Source organism: Phallusia mammillata, chromosome 8, assembly GCF_965637545.1.
Source record: "Phallusia mammillata chromosome 8, kaPhaMamm4.hap1.1, whole genome shotgun sequence".
NCBI classification, from domain to species: domain Eukaryota; kingdom Metazoa; phylum Chordata; class Ascidiacea; order Phlebobranchia; family Ascidiidae; genus Phallusia; species Phallusia mammillata.
In genome coordinates this window covers 17,373,041-17,390,569 of record NC_137259.1, presented here as the reverse complement: position 1 = coordinate 17,390,569, position 17,529 = coordinate 17,373,041, and the positions used below count along the sequence as shown (strand labels likewise).

Below are 17,529 nucleotides of genomic sequence, written 5' to 3'. Positions count from 1 at the left end.
CGCACGTGTTGTTCCGCTTCAACAATTTCGCATGCTTGACTGCGCGTCGTGCTCGAATAAGCATCGTCGCGCCAGATTTTGCAAGGAATTCGGCAAGTTGGTTTCCTTTTTTATTGTATGTGCGCCGGTAAACTGCAGACAGGCAGTTAACATGCGCTGAAGGCGTGTCTGTGAAATCTACATGAGCAATTCATTTAGTTTCTTCGGCTAGTTGAAACCCAGTTAGATGCAACTAGAGCTGTTTTTGTGGTATTTAATATATATGTTTAGAAACAGTACACGAATCTTGCTTATCAATTTTACGATATTTACGTTAGTCCTAATGTCCTATTGCACAAATTAACTACCTTATCGTCGTTCAGGTACAGAATATTAAGACTGGACTTTTGTCTTCGAAAAGAAATGATGCAAAGCGCACACTTGTGATTACTGATTTTTCATCAAAACTATATCATGTATATATAAAAGGTGTTATTTCCTGTGTTGTAAATAAAGTAGAGGCGATACTTTCTCACCTTTTTGTTTATCACAGCTTGACGTGTTAAAATAAATATTTAATGCTTTAATACAATCAGACTGACATAGTTTTGTTGTAAGTTGGTAAACAGTGGCCTAACTTAAGAATAAAGGAATGAAAGATACTTAAATCCTGATGTTTCATTGCACACCTTAACAGTTAAGATTCTCCTTTGTAGACTGCTGGTTAACTGTCTTTCCCTTGCATTGAAATCAGTGCCTTTTTGCAAAATCTATTCTAGCACTTGTATATAATTTGGCTTAAATTGAAATAATACTTTTGTACTTGATACAGGATTGTATTATGAAGTGTGGAGGATACTTGTTAAGGTCAATTCTTGCAGGTTCATTTTTAATTTTACTTACAAGAGCAGAAGAACGTGCAGAAGAAAATGTTGATGTAGGTTTTCTTCTAAATCATTTTTGTGTGAATATGTTGCTTTATAGCCAAATGGAAGCTTTAAGTATGTGGCAGTTTTTATATTGCTTACAGATATGGCCACATATTAGTTCATTAAATTTGCACTATTTTGTAGAATGTGTTTTACTCTTACAAATGTGTTTTAATAATTTTTAAATACAATAAAATATGTTCAAAATAAATGTAAGTGTAATGTCATAGCCAACTACAAAAATCAGCCTGTTTAACAGGGTGGTAACCAAACGGATTTGTCTTCACTTACCAAATATATATATGTTCAAAGTGAATATTTTATATTGTATTCTGTCACATTTTACAGCACTTACTCACAATACAGTAATACTAACCATTAATGTCGTACCAAAGCACATTGGGAGAAGGGTGTCATGTTGGTAATATGTTGTTTTGTTTCGCAGATAACAATCAATGTGATTTGGAAGCCAGAGAATTGTGTTCGAGAGGTTAAATCGGGAGATTTTGTTAGATATCATTACTATGGGATGTTAACTGATGGAACATATTTTGATTCAAGGTTTGTGTAAACATATACACCATTTGTGGTAGTTAAAGATTTGTGTAAAAGTACAATGTTTTTTATAAGTATCCAACATTTTATGCATAAAGTTTGAATTTCTATTAATGTGCTGAAACTATTACTTGTATTTTAGCTACGAACGAGGTTCTACATACGACACTTATGTTGGAACTGGTTGGCTAATACTAGGAATGGACAAAGGATTAATCGGAATGTGTTTGAATGAACAACGACTTATTTCTGTTCCATCCGAGCTTGCATATGGGGCTGAAGGAACAGGTTAGAAAGATTAACAAAATGATACTTTTTGATACAAATATACAAATAGTTCATGTAATGTAAAGTTTAGGTCTTAAAAATGTTTGGGTATTAATTGATGTTTGAAAAAGAAAACGATTTAAGTTTAATATTGAAAAATGATTTAAGTATTGAATTCTGCATTGCAATTACTGTTTGTTATTAAAGTGGAATGTTGTAAAAATCATTAACTTTAAAAAAAACATTCTATTTTTTTAATGTCAAAATGATTTTATTTCATATAAGTCTTACATCATAAATCATTAGAGTCAAATGTAAATTATTATGGGTCCCCTTCCTTGAAGGGGACACATGTTGTTTTTGTCCGTATTTTTTTTTCTTTTTTCTGTCTAACGCTGGTTTGTAACGTTCGTTTGGTAAAGAAAGAGTGCTTCAAATATATTCAAATTTGGACATATGATAGTTAATAATCCAAATTTGATCCTCCAGAAGTTTGACCCCGAATTACCCAGCGGTTCACCCACAGGCCCCCGAAACGTAAAATGCATAACGCTGGTTTGTAACGCTCGTTTGGTAAAGAAAGAGTGCTTCAAATTTATTCAAATTTGGACATATGTTAGTTATTAAACTAAACTTGATCCTCCAGAAGTTTGACCCCGAATTACCCAGCGGTTCACCCACAGGCCCCCGAAACGTAAAATGTTTAACACTGGTTTGTAACGCTCGTTTGGTAAAGAAAGAGTGCTTCTAATTTATTTAAATTTGGACACATGTTAGTTATTAATCTGAACTTGATCCTCCAGAAGTTTGACCCCGAATGACCCAGCGGTTCACCCACAGGCCCCAGAAACGTAAAATGTTTAACACTGGTTTGTAACGCTCGTTTGGTAAAGAAAGAGTGCTTCTAATTTATTTAAATTTGGACACATGTTAGTTATTAATCTGAACTTGATCCTCCAGAAGTTTGACCCCGAATGACCCAGCGGTTCACCCACAGGCCCCAGAAACGTAAATGTGTCCAACGCTGGTTTGGTCAAGAAAGACACTGTAGGCAGAAGTCCCAAGAGAGTAACTCATTGGTTTACAATAGCAGGAGGGCTCAGCTTGACGTCGGACAGACGTTTTATGACATGTCGTTTCGGTGATTAGAAATCAGCTGTTTGCACAGCAATGCTATTTCGTTTTATTAAGTTATCACTCACATTTTCAGTTTTGGCAAAGGTTTCACACCTATGACGTGATTTAAACCTAACAAGCGTGCTTCGGTTTCGTATATGTCAAGCAAAACTTTGTTAATAAAAAAAGATTAAAAAATAAACTTGACATTTTTGCAAGATAAATGTTTTTTAAATGCTCGTTGTCAGGTTGGCCGCCGCATGACCACGGGTTACTTAAGGTCAACTAGTAGGTATTACTAACACAGTTCATAACTTTCTTTCGTCATAACGTAGCGTTTTTTTGCTATCAATTTAGGAATCAATACTCAAGGCATGTATAAATTAGGTTAAACGGTGTTGTTGAACACTAAGGACGGCGTGCTATTGAAAACGGTGTCAAAAGGTCAAACAGTGTTTGGCGTGTGCACCCTGAGAGGTTACTCGTTTTGCGAAACAAAGTTAAATGAAAAACAATTTGTTATGTATACACTTGTAGCAAATTGCTTTTTAATTTAAAGTGTCTGTAACACAACTGTTACAGCTTTCTAGAAAAAAAATGTGTTTGAAACCTGACCTTGGACGACAATATCTGGGTCAAAGCAAGAGAATCAATTGAAATTATTTTTTTGTTCTTTTTTAAAGTTTTTGTAATTATATGACAATAATAGCGCAAAAAGAATACAAACAAAAGTTTTTTATTGTTGGGTTAATGCATTCTAAAAATTCGTCCTTAAAAATCTAAAAATCAACGCAACATTTGTTTACCGTAAATCTGCACAAACACGCGTGTGGGGACCCATTCGTTTTTGTTTGCAAAAACAATCATATGTGTAGATCAAATGATGTGTATAGTAATTTGGTAAATATCGTATAGAATATATAAAATGGTAGTATATCAGAAAGCCACCATTCTAGTTTCTAATAAAATTAGACTTAGCATTTCAACCCAGTGAGCAGTGGCCATAAGTTGCGTCAGTTGATTTATTTCAATTTTTGATTTTCAGAAGATGGCATCCCACCCAACGCAACACTTCTTTTTAACTTTTTGCTGCTGGACGTTTGGAATGATAATGATACCATTCAGGTGAGCGACAAAATTACTGGTTTTGATTGCAGAAAAATTTTTACATATTGTTTTAACCAATGAGCTAGTGATAAGACAATAGGCTAGTGTAGCAAGATGATGTCACTCCAGTTTGTCAAAAGTAATAGGCTGAAAACCTATAAATAGGCTGAAAACCCTTACCTATTCTGTGTGATCCCAAGTTGCTGCTTGCTTATTATCTAATGGCAACATGCTTGTATGCTGGTGTGTGCAACAAATTTAACTCACAAACTTTGCATGAATATGTGTGATGTTACAAGTTGTACAATGTCTGTCATTACTCACAGGTGGAAACCACATATTTGCCTGAAAACTGTGATCGCAAAATTGTAGCCTCAGATTATGTGAGGTATCATTACAATGGAACACTACTCAATGGAAAAAAGTTTCATTCCAGGTGAGACAAAAAGTTTTATAAGAAAAATTACATATTTTTACAAGAAAATTAGTCTCACAAACTAACCTAAGCTCTTACAGTGATATTTTATTGTGATACATGTAAGTTTGTTTGTTGATATACTTAGTTACAAATAACGAAAAATGTGATGTAAAAGAATTAAAAAACTGGGTGAAAATAAGGACATTACTAAAAAAATTAGAACAAACATTTTTTCTATGATGTTGTCCATCAACACAGACACAGACATTTCTTCGGGATAATGACAATATGGCAACTCTGGTAAATGTTTTCCATTTTTGTGCAGTTATGATGAAGAAGAGACGTACAATACATATGTGGGAAAAGGTTGGGTTATTAAGGGAATGGATGAAGGATTGGTCGGAGCTTGTCTGGGTGAAAGGAGGACTATTGTGGTTCCACCGCACCTGGGATATGGTTCAAAGGGAGATGGTACGTAACCCCAGCCATTAGGAATATTGTGAAAAAATAGAGTTTTTGTGGAAAATCACATTACAAATAAATCTGATATAATTGAGACAAAAAAAATCTTTTCATAGTTTTTTTTCTTCTTTCGGAAAGTAAAATGCCCAGTTAGATAAATATACAATGTGTTTTAAAGCCTGAGTATAAAATATTGCTTAAAATGCAACTATTTACCTTTGTTCGAAAACCTGAATTCTGTAAAAAGTTATATAATATTGAATTGCATAAAATTGTTCTATGTTACACTTAACCTGTTTTAATCAACAAATTTGTCCAGGTTAGGTGAAGATCCAGATTAACCAATGTCGATTAGTTAAAGCCTTACCACACCCCATGTCATTTGTACCTTAAGTTTTGCCCAAAAGATCTGGATTCAACAATTCCGGTTTAACCGAGGTTGTTTATATACAGACAAAAACATTCCTCGCTCTGCTACAATTATCTTTAAAATTGAGATCATTGACTTTCACAATCCAGAGGATGAAGTGACCATTACTATCACTAAAGAAGTTCCAGATTGCAAACGAAAACTGGAAGACACAGATTTCATTCGATATCACTATAATGGCACTTTGGCTGATGGTACAGTGTTTGATACCAGGTAAAAAAATTAAAATTAGAAGGTACATGTTAGTCTATTTAAGCTTGTAAGTCTATTTAAGCTTGTAAGTCTATTTAAACTTAAGTTTATGGTACAGTCTTTGATACCAAGCAAAAACAATTAAAGTAAAATAGCCGTGTAAAGCCAATCAAGTCTGTTTTATTCAAAATTAACCCTGAACTTGGATTGAAATACCAGGTCCGGCTTACAACTACGCCATTTACCCGATTCTCAACAAATCTAACGTGTATTTATTTCTATGACGTCACACAGCTATCAACGGAACCGAACTTACGACACTTACATCGGTTATAAGCGGGTAATCCCGGGAATGGAGACGGGTCTGCAGGGGGCTTGTATGGGCGAATGGCGGACAATCACCTTTCCGCCCCACCTGGGTTACGGCGAGAAGGGCGTTGGTAAGTACTTTCGGGTCCCAAAAAAATTTTAGTGGACCCCATATTAAAAAAAACTTTTACTGTTACAAAAAAATTCCAAAAAAAAAACTTCTACATTTACAAAAATTAAAAAAAAAATTATTTTACATAACTTTTTTGACTTCTACAAAAACTTTTAACGGACCCCATATTAAATTTTACTTAATTCTAACAGAAGGGAAAATCCCCCCTAGTGCTGTGTTGACGTTTCACGTACACGTCATCGATTTCCATAATCCCAAAGACGAAGTGGTGGTTGACGTCATCGAGCTGCCAGAGGAATGTAAATCGGATGAGACGAAGAAGGCGGAAGTTGGAGATTATCTGACTTTTGATTACGAGATGAGATTAATGGACGGCACCTTGCTCGACACTAGGTGGGGACAATGTGCTAAAATCATTTGTGAAAGGGGTACTTTTTGAATCTTGACGAAATTGAGGAAAGAAATTAAACAGTTTGTATGAAATTTGTTCCCTACTGAATTAAAATTTCTTTAATTTTTGCCTGAGTGAGTTTCAGGCATGACTAATTTGGCCATATAACAAGAGACCATTTGCATCCTTGTACTTGGTATATGTGAATATGTTATATAAATATAAATCCTCCTTTTATGGTTCTATTTGAATAAGGTTATTATATGAATTTACATTGGTAGCAGAGAAATGGTTAGTTTTTGAGAAAATTTTATACTTTTGATTTGTTGGAAAAATTAATGGTATTGAATGTTCGTTTTTGGGCTCGAGAAAGTAAAAACTTAAGATTACAATTTTCTTTGTAGCAAATCAAGCACAGGGGACTTTGGAAAATACCTCGGAAAACGTCAACTTATTCCGGGCGTGGACAGGGGCCTGGTCGGTATGTGTGTGGGGGAGGTTAGGGGTTTAATTGTACCCCCACATGTTGGCTTTGGCGAAAAAGGAAGAGGTAATGTTTTTAATTTTTTTTTATTTTAGGTCCAATCTTAAGTTTGTTTTTAATTTTAAAAATATTTGACCTTATGATTACGAACAAAACAACTCAAAATTATAGGCAAAAAAATCAGTTTACGTAGCTTTGTGGCCAGCGGAAATGCCTTTATCTTTTATTGAGAGGCAGTGACCCATGGTTTGGAGATCAAGGCGCAATACAATGAAATATTTAATTTATATGTAATGCCCCTTGAGTTTAATGACTATTTTTTATATTACATTCTTTTCTCTTTTAAGTTTTACGGTTGATTTCAAGGGTAAAAAATTGAAACTGCATAATTTTCTAAAATTACATAGTGAAAAAGTTAAAAATACTGTAACACTTCTTTAACGCAATTCACAACATTTAAATCTATTTTACTTTCGCGGAACAGAAGGTTCAATTCCCGGCAGCGCAGTTCTTAACTTCACCATCAATCTTCACAAAATCGAGGCACCTCTACCTGATGGTTTCCAGCTATACTGGGTCGAGGATCCCCCTGAATCGGAAGAGGAGTTATTTGAGACAATTGACGAAAATGAAGACGGATTTCTCACTTTATCCGAGGTAGGATGAAGATAAATTTGTTGTTAAATAACAAATGCGGTTCATTGTTAAATCACAACAGCATATAACTTTCGGACAGACAAGCGTGTTACGTGTAAAAGTTTGGTTGTCAAATGAGATTTTGAGACCAATTTTTGGTTGTACTAGTTTTTTGGAACAATGTTTAGTTGTAGACTAAACTTTTTTCGGGCCAATTCTTGGTTGTTACACTGACTTTTGTGGCGGATGTTTGGTTTTTTAATACATCCTTTAACAACTTTTGCTTCTTAAACAGCGTTTTTGTTACAAATCTTTGGCTGAAAACTAACTTCTTTTGACTAACTTTTGGTTGTGAAACTTAAAAACGCTACAAAACGTCCAAACGCGTTTAAAAGCTTGCTCTCAGATTTTTTTCCTACCTTGACATTCTGTTGTAGATCTAGATCTATGTTTTTTCGGTCTTAAAAAGAGTAAAGATAGAACGCAGTACAAATCTTGATGCTGAAAAATAAAAAGAGTTCTTTTGTTTCCATGTACTGCTTCTCTGAGAAAACTAACACTGTTTTCGTATTTGCCGACGTTTTTAACTTTAAAATCGCGACGTTTTTTCTCCATACATTGAAAACTGTACCAATCTTTTCGCAACCCTCGTTCCAGTTCACTTCCTTCGTGCTCGACCAAGTGGAACGCGGTCACGCTCGACTGCTTCCGGGCTACCCGCGTGAAGAAGTGATCGTCGACCTTTTTAAACACCAAGACAAAAACGACGACCAGCAGTTGACCCCTGAAGAGTTCACACTACGTAAAGATGATCCAGTCCTAGGCTCCCGCGCTGACGAAGAGCTGTGACGTCATAACTGTTACGTCATAGTCGCTGTGTTACGTCATCGACTGGTCGTCCAATGATCTTTAAAGTTTTTTTTACAACCACGCAGTATTACTTTTTTGGATGCGTATGAATGGGTAAAACTTTTTAGTTTTTTTTTTCAAAACCGAAGGTTCTTGGTTCGAAATTCGTGCTGTCCGTTTCTTGGTTTCGAAATTCGTGCTGTCCTGTATTGAACAAATTTTGTCGTGCTCAGCATATAGTGGTACTTGGGTTTTTTTAGCAGTATTAATCCCATTCCCAACAACTGCCACCCCTTATATTATTACAACTGCTTATGCTACAAACGTTGTCGGTTGTTGTTGAAGTTATTGAAACAGATTGGTCGAGGACAGACTACTGGCTGTGTAAAATATTTATCCGTTTGTGGGCGGTAGAGAGGTTTCCAGTTAAAACTTGCAAATGCAAAACTCATTTTTACGCGACTTCAAATCCATCTTTGGAGGGTTGAAACAAACATGTAGGCCTAAACAATGTTTTGCCAAAAACAAATTTCGTTGCATGAGGAGTATTTCTCAAACAACCGTCTCCATCTTTGAGTTAGCTGGCTTTCATAGACCACTGTATAGGGTTAGTGAAGTTCCAGACATTCGTTCGACCGATTGGCGGCAAAATTCTTAAGATCACCCCTCACACCCCCACGCTTTTATTGACAAACGAAATGTGATAAGTTGTTGCTGCAAATGCACACTCTAATCAACTGACACTTGGCTCTTGTATAAATTTACAACCATTTTATCTGGTAAAAGACTTAAGGCTACACACGCGTTCGTCGAAAGAACTTTAGATATACATGGGGCATCTCAAACTTGAAAAATGTAGTAAGGCCCCTCAACGGGACCATCACCATCTATTAAACTTATGAAGGCCCACACAAAAGTTGTAAATAATTGCAAGTGTTCCTTAAAACACAAATCTTGTATTTTTAAAAGGCATCGAAAGTCAAATTACGTCCACACATACCTATTTTAATAGATGCTGCATGTTACATCATTTGCTCTTTTGGCTTCTCTGTCACGCTTTTAATGTGTAAGATCGGTTATGCAAACTTAACCTAGCAATGTTACATTTTGTCAAGTTCTAGAAAATATATAACATTGCGTATTACCTTTCTTTGACTATGAACCTAAGGGTATACCACAAGACTTGGATGAGTGTCAAGGGATATATTTGGGCACCAAACAGTTGTATAAGTGTGATTTATTTGCAGTGTGTGTGACAACGTACAAACCACCATTTTGAAACAGTTTCTTTCTATTAAAATAAATCAGTTTACATAAGCGTTGTTTGACCTTACATTTTTATTTCACGTCTGCAAACCTGAAAATTCCAAATAAGTTATTTGTCACATTAATCACAAGGGTACTTCGAATCGCAGCAGCATTGGTTATAAAGGGTAAATTAGGGGATAATGGTTGAAAGCACTGTTAAAAAAAGAGCGAAACCACCTTCACGGTTATGACTCTGTTAGCGCCATTAATCACAGTTTGTATAGAATTCCAAAATAATTATTGTTTAAACACTTTGACACCTCCAACCTCAGCACACCCATTTCACCTTATAATGCCCGGAACGAACACAAATAAACCTGCCAATAACCCTACACGCTCTGATGCCCCTAAAAACGCCCAAACATAACAGCCGATTCGATTTTAATAGTTGTTAGCTCCTGCCATCGAGGGTCTAAGGCTCGGTGGAAAATAATATGTCAGAATTGTTTTCAACCCACCAATCGATACTTAGGTTTTCTTTGAGTCTTTTGGCGTCTCTGGCTGCCTTGTAAATTCGTCGGTGACACATCGTTAACGCTTTTTGCTTTGTCGTGGACACGAGCTCTGCTGGACTCGCGTATTGATTCTTCTGTCATTTTTGTTTTCAATGGGCCCAAGCACTCTGTCCTATTCCAGGCGGGAATAAAGGCGACCGAGAACAGGAAAAAGACGAAAATTTTGTTTGTTATAGGCAAACGAAGGCTTAGTTGACTGGTAGAAGCGTTATAGTGAAAGTTGCAAGGCTGGGGACAAAAAAGCAAAGGAGAATGAATTTTCGTGGACAGGCAAAGGCCGTTCAATGTTTATTGCTGGAGTAGAAAAACTGTTTTACGCATAAAAAGGCTTATTGACTGGCTGGAGCTGCGGAGTAATAAAAAAGGTTCTTTGTTACTAAGTAAACTTGGTCATAATAATCATTGTACAAAATGATGAGGTTTTGTTGGATAAAGATTGTGGATGTATAAGTTTTCAGAAAAGTTCATGAAGAGCTAATTTTAATTTTTTGTTTTGTTTATATTGTAAAATAGTACAACAGGTCGTCATCGTAGTTATAATAATCAGAAACTTATTTAACGAGTGTTATAGGAAATAGCTTCTGTTGAAAATCGTGATGGAATTGTAAACAAATCAGGTTACTGTGTTTCAAACATTTTTGTTTTCAAAATACAAGGTTTTCATTTGAAATACCGAAATTGTGTCGCTTAGCAAACTTGTAACTTAATATTTTAATGATAACAAGCAATTAAACTTCGATTGGCCTAAATAGGCTATTTCAACTGGTCACAAAGAATGTATTTCATGTCCGTTGTATAGATGGTAATTTCTGGCTTTTCGAGCTGTCACAAACCTATAGACATGTATTTGTAAAAAAATGTGCTGCATTTAGTTTTACAAATAAAAAAAGACTACATAACTTAAACATCAGTAGTACAGGCAGGTTTTTTTAAGGTTTGGTTTTGGTGACCGCTAAGTAGTTTTAAGAGACCGCAAGTGTTTCATTTAAATACCAAAAAATAGCCATATTTGCAAAAAACCGTTTCGGTCCCCCAGAACACCGTAAAAAAAACACTGAGTACAGGTGTAGTTAATTTGGTCAGACCCATGCCAAGATCGAAGTGCCCTCTGTTCTAAAGCTATTAGTACAATTATATGTCGACGGCCAACCCCCAAGCTAACTAGTAACCTCATTAGAAACACCATCGATCGGTTCTGCTCTGCTCTGTCGACCAACAAAAACATCGCGTTTTCCCCCTTTGTTAGATGTTAAGCCTTCGCTTTAGCATTTTTCGAATACGTATCACTATGGTAATAATTTGTAGTTTTTTTGACGAAAATGGTTTTGACGCGTGGAAAAAAAGCTACAATATGAAAAATCCAGATTGTTAGTTTAAATTACAACTAGATTTATGACCTAGTGTAATTTTCGAAAATAGTTTTTTTGATTTATTTGTTAAAGGCAATAAAAATACGCCACAAAACAGAGCCGTTTTAACAGCTTAATATTTTTACCACAACGACCCAACAAAAAGCCAGGAATTTATATATTCCCCGCTCTGAAATTTTTTTATTCGAATAAGCATGTAATGACTATATTGTGTTTTATTAGGCATTTATTATTTTTAAGGTATCCACATTTTTCTTAACCGGTCGATTAATATCAGTCCCTTATTCAAAAAGAAATGAATCCGATCATTTTTGTGTAGTTAGCATACGTATCTTATACCTATTGAATGACTTTAAAGTTTAGACCGTATCAAACTAATATTGTCTATTTCCAAAACGAATCCATTTCTTGGCTCTTAAATCTTGTTACGTGACCTCCCGGCCGGTCGATCGGCCCCTGGCGCTTCCAGTGGCAATTTTGCGCGCGGCGGGCATCATTTATCAGCTGCTAGCGCGGTTCCCAGTTTCTCCCTTGGGATTTTTGCGGCAAATTGACTTCATCAGACATGGGTTGAAGTCCCATGGGGGTTTGCGACCAAAAAGCAAGTGGAAACTTTGTTTCGGCGTTTTTTGCGGTGTTTTGGATGAGCTGCAGGCGCTAAGTGCACGAGTGAGTAAGCAGTGTTAGGTTTGTTGTGATTTTGTATACTGTACTTCTAGCGGCAGTGTATAAGTGTCGGCAGTGTGTATGTGAGATGAAGTATTTTTACTGATATGATTCGCTAAAATTCAATTTCAACGAAACGTTTGCTGCACTTTGGAGTTTTATTTAAGCTTAATCAAAGCATAGGTTAGTGAACATTCAGACTTTTTTTTGTCCGTGTGTCTGTTGTACTTAGCATCTGATTTACATTTTTTTCGAACTTTTGAAGAATTTTATGTCAACTTCGCAATATCGATGCAACTGAACAATAACTTGCAATTAAGTAGCTTACGCAGGTCGTAATTTTAGCGCGCAGTCAAGCGAATCGGATCCGTGACATCCTTGCGTGACACCGGGAGGGTGTAATTATTGATCCCTGGGGAACACCAAAATAACTTGCTACGCTCAATCGACGTTCAAACACACGCGCCTGTAGCAACAGAACTGGTCATTTCCTTTGCAAACTTGCAGCTTCTGAAACTGTTGCAGTAAAGAGTCGGTTAAGTAGTTTTTTAGTTTTAATGCAAGTTTTAAGAGGTTTTGTCCAGGTTTAAGGGATCGAAATGAGCAAAGTTTAGCTTGATTGACAAAATAATATTGCCAGATAACTTGTTTTGGTGTGAGTACATTCTATTCCACATTTCCATAAGTTTTAAATATGATCTTCTAAAATATCTACAGTAAGATGTCGGTTTTGGGGAACATGATATAACTTACCTGTTGTTTTGGATATCAAAATGTAATCGATTTAGTGTTTAAAATGAGCAAGTGTAAAATTTAAATAATAATACAAGACTACGAAAGAGCTGGTAAACATAACAAACATGTTTTTGAGGACGCTTTACCAATCGCTGTTCAGTTTTTTACCACAGTAGTTTATTTCAAACCAAAACCGTGATTTTTGAAAATTGACAAGTTAGCAGCTTGCCTGGATATACAACTTTGCTTTTTAAGTAAAACCAATAAAGTTTGAGTAAATATTATTTGCTTTACAACGCTTCGTCAGTTTTGTGGTGAAGGTTGGGGCTTGGGGGCAAGATTAAATTTAGATTGTAAGGTACCTGCAGCTAACAAGACCCATTAAAAAACTATTGCGTATAACTGAAAAACCATTTAACCGTTCCAGGCCAAATTCGGCATGATAGTTGCAGAGGTTGATATTAAACATCCATTAGATTTTGAGGAAATTTGCAAGTTTTGTTTTTGTAGGATAACAGTTTAAAAAAAATTAAAACTTGGGCCTTAATACAAACCTATGCTGTTAATAAAGCCCAACATTTGCATGTTTTTAAAAATAGTCTAGAAACCAATCAGACTCATTTTTACTTTGCTTCGGTCAAATAAAAGTTCAAACAAGCAACGTTATTAACTCATATTACAAATATACTGTTAACTAAGACATATAACTGTTAATCTGAAGGTACTAAAAAAAGAATAAACGACCCCTTGACATTTGACAACCAAAAATACTAAATGAAAGATTACTTCCACAAACATCTTATTCGGACTTTTTATCTCCCTAAGAAAGCAAAAAAGCAAATTTTGTGCATATCAGTCGCCTTTAGTATAAAAGACACTTGAGAAAATGACAAATTATCGTTGGGCCTTATTGCAAGCAATGGCTGACAAACAGAACCGTAACAAAATTTATTGAAGTAATTCTTTTTTCCAGATCGGATAATGCTCTAATTAAACTAAAATGACCCCATTACTCATATATCTTAATAAGTTTTCATTTCGACAACACAACCTTTTCATTTTTGCTACCAATTTTAACAAAAAATAATAAAAAGTTGAAAATAAACACTTCTTAATTTGGATTGGTCATGATAACAATTACATATAACTTGCAGGTCCAAAACTTTGTAAATCATTTTAAGTACATATATATTTTAAAATTACATCAAAACGGAAGCATTTTTTCTGGCACATAAAAAAATATTAACAGTGGGCCTTATTACCTTCCGGGCCTATATACCTTCAGGTACCTTACAAGCAATTACTGATTTGGTGTTACTAAAGAAATCGCTTTGGTTGCCTAAACATTTTATTTTTTTGTTTCTCCAAACTGACATAGATTCTGTAAATAACCGAAAAAGCTCTTTCCTTGATAAATTATGTAAAGTAATTAGGAGTTACGTAAACAACGTCATGTTTTCTCCCGTCACATACGCAAATTTTTCGACATAATTTAATCACTACAATCATAATCAAATCGACGCGTCGGTATGTTTTCTCGAAATAACTTCCAAGCGAGTTTAAACAAAGGTTAATAGAATTAGTTTACGTTTAATCAGGTCAAACAAACGTGTGTGATTTTCGCGGGTTTCCCTCAAATATCGAAATCGACATTTTATACGATGTTTTAAATTTTGTCAAGTTGTCATGTAACTCGACACTGAAACAAAAGCTCCTAATGGCGTGGGTTCGAATCCCACCGCAGGTGTAATAATTCTGAATTGCCGTCTACTAAACTACAATATTCAATTCAACTTCGTTTTGGTTGCTATTGTAAGAGTAGTGCAATGGAAAAATTTCGATTGGCTCACAGCTAAAACAATATATTGAGTCTTACATATAGCATTTCTTACATAATTTACACCTATTGTTATCGTAAGGTACTAAAATTAAACTTTATTTTGTTATCGTACCTTACTTTTTACTGTGTTTGTTTTTAATTTTGTTACCCTACACGAGTGCGCAAAAACTATGGCTTGAAACGTTCAAACTTTTGTATTCGACGGCAGAAAATATATTTCACAAAGCAGAGTAATATATTTAACACAAGCACTATTTTTAAATGAAAACTGAATATTCCGTAATAGTTCATTAAACTTGAATTTCCTTCAGAAAAGGGCACTAGGTCAAAAAAACGCTTGTAGTAAATTTAGAATTGAATTCAGTTTTTAATTCACGCTTGGTGCTTCCAAAAGAATTTGTAAATGCCAAACTGCCACAATTGCATTAACTTTCCGACTAAAGTCATGCATTATTTATGTGATTTTCTGTGGCATTGTTTCCAGTTTATTCAATTATCGGGCTGTTCAATTCTGATACTGTATCGCGCCTCTTATGTTTGTCAGTTTTACAAATGAACGAAGAGCTTACTAGTCCAAAATTAGGCAAACTTAAAAGATGTTTTTATGGTTTTCTACAAAAAGCAGGTAGGCTATACTGTATATAGCCTACCAACAGTTTTTAGGCGATGATTTAATTACTTTTTTTCTAATTTAAGCTCACAGAACTTGTATTTTAAGAAATTTTTGCAGTTTTTTCGAAATTAGTTGATAACGAGTATGGAGTTAAGAACATCTGCTATTAACTAATTTGTCACAAGTGCAAATAAGTATTAGAAGTTTAGCACCGCTTCAAGGTCAAAATCAATCAAATCTTTGTATACTGTACCTCTATTTTTTTATTTATGTTTAAATTCATTTTCCAATCGCAGCTTATGTAATTTTGGTAACGTTTTGTCTTTTAAAGTTTTTGTGTAGGTGTAAATTTTGGGTACGAAATTTGTAAAAAATGTTGTGTTTTTTGCTTCACAAATTCTGTTTAAGAAACAAATCCCCCAGTTCTACTTTCTGTTATATCTTTTTTGTTACCAAAAAGGAGTCAATTTACGTTTATCTTTCTATTTCTTTTTTTACCAAAGGTGGTTTGGGATATATGTTTTTTTCTGCAATTTAATTTTTTTCTAAAAATTTTCCGAAAAGTTGCATAAAAAACAGCGGTCCTTGTTTTATTTGTTTTGGAACCTATCAGGAAGGGATTATTTAGCAGGAAGCCAATGTTTATTGCATTACCAGCGATTTTTTGCTCCGACAACTCACTAGTTTCGTCCAAAACATTGTACAGTTTACCAGCAAACGCACTTGTGTGACGTCACTAAGTGTGAACGACGAACGTAAAGTTGGTTGATTTTTCGCGCGATAATTTTTGGTGATTACTAATTTAAAAAAAGACACCATTGTCTTGATAAAATTTTCGAGTTAAAGTCCAATGCTGAGAAACAATTGTTTATGGTTTAGGCCAGTGGTTCCCAACCTTTATCAACGAATTCCTAAATTACCAATTTAAAACGTTTTCATTCCTTCATAATAAATTACATAGCAGATTAAATTGGACCTTTTATTAACATCACAGGTTATATTCCCAGAGCTGAATTGTCTATTTACAAACCACATGTAAAAATTAAAGTAAATTCCTTCGCTTAAGTTTAAAAAATCCTCCCATCTTGGGAACCACTGGTCTAGGTTTTAAGAAAAAAACTTCTCTGGCAAGAAATGCTATTTTCGGATTTATTTATTAGACTTGTTGATCAATTGCCCCCAAACATGAAAAATAGCCATTGAAAATTTGACTAATGACTTCCACAAAATAAAAACTGGCGTAGGTTATACATAAATCAATACAATCGACAATCTGGCATCCGTAGCTGCAAGTTTGTCATTGTCACTTGCAATGCTCGTATTTTCCGGGTAGTAATATATCATATGAGATCGATATCATGGATTTTTCACGAAAAGCACGTAGATTTGAGGAAAGGCTTTTTCACTCTAACTGTTAGAGTCTAACATGTAACCACTTGAAGACCAAATCATTTTTGTGTTAGTTTCTTTTACAGTTTGACAGACTAGCTTGTTTTTTGTTATTTGTTGGTGAATTAACGTTTTAGAAAGACACACCTTTTTTGTTTGTAGCCTGATTCATCTTGCTTTTGTACCTCGCCTTATGTGTACATTACATACAGGCACATGGCGAGCAAATAGTCAGTGTTTTGTGTTCTTGATCCATCTTGATATGACTTTTGACACATATTTTGAGAGTTTTATCTTGAAACTGAATAAATGTTTCCACAATTAATAACTGCCTTTAAACATAAAAGGTATACGTGGATACGAATACCCTAGTAATTTATTAACAGACTTTGTCCATTTCTTTCCTTTCAAGGGTAATGTAGCCTACACCCTCTTAGCAATTTATTCTTTTTTTCCAGCTTGCTTGACTATTATTGATTGCATTTGTGGTCTTCGTGTTTGTGGCCTGTTGTCCAAATTCGCAGGTGTTCGCTGATTTTAATTGTATTTCAGACTACGCAATATTGAAAACAGCTTTTAAGGTCGTTATTTTAACATCGGATGCATTACAAAACGCTGTTACTGTTATGTAATGCTAAAAGTAAAAAAAGACGACGTAAAAACTTTAGAATATATATTTCGCCTGGTACGCTAGTTTCTTATTAAAATAGCAAGTTTTCTCTGAAGAAAGATCACTTTTCGACTGAAATATTTTGAAACATTTGGTGTCTCGTGATTTTTGATTTTTTAAATACTTTCCAGTCAGGGAAGATATTATAAGACGTAGATTAATTGTA

The 17,529-nt window shown here is 34.8% G+C and overlaps 1 protein-coding gene across 4 annotated transcripts; it reads left to right on the top strand.

Moving 5' to 3' along the window:
* Nucleotides 1–112: 112 nt before the first annotated feature.
* On the top strand, nucleotides 113–8,581 carry LOC145203889 (peptidyl-prolyl cis-trans isomerase FKBP10-like). 4 transcript variants are annotated; one of them, XM_080076248.1, is made up of 13 exons: nucleotides 113–249; nucleotides 812–916; nucleotides 1,354–1,469; nucleotides 1,606–1,751; nucleotides 3,892–3,971; nucleotides 4,280–4,389; nucleotides 4,697–4,842; nucleotides 5,287–5,476; nucleotides 5,750–5,895; nucleotides 6,089–6,290; nucleotides 6,693–6,838; nucleotides 7,257–7,429; nucleotides 8,066–8,581. In XM_080076248.1, the coding sequence occupies exons 2-13, from the start codon at nucleotides 821–823 to the stop codon at nucleotides 8,255–8,257; spliced, it is 1,743 nt and encodes a 580-aa protein (XP_079932374.1). In that variant the 5' UTR covers nucleotides 113–249; nucleotides 812–820; the 3' UTR covers nucleotides 8,258–8,581. The 4 variants fall into 4 exon arrangements, with proteins under 4 accessions (XP_079932374.1, XP_079932376.1, XP_079932375.1 ...); XM_080076250.1 differs by lacking the exon at nucleotides 113–249 and adding an exon at nucleotides 431–468 and having other exon boundaries at nucleotides 7,260–7,429; XM_080076249.1 differs by lacking the exon at nucleotides 113–249 and adding an exon at nucleotides 432–468 and having other exon boundaries at nucleotides 3,895–3,971.
* The last annotated feature ends 8,948 nt before the right edge of the window (nucleotides 8,582–17,529 follow it).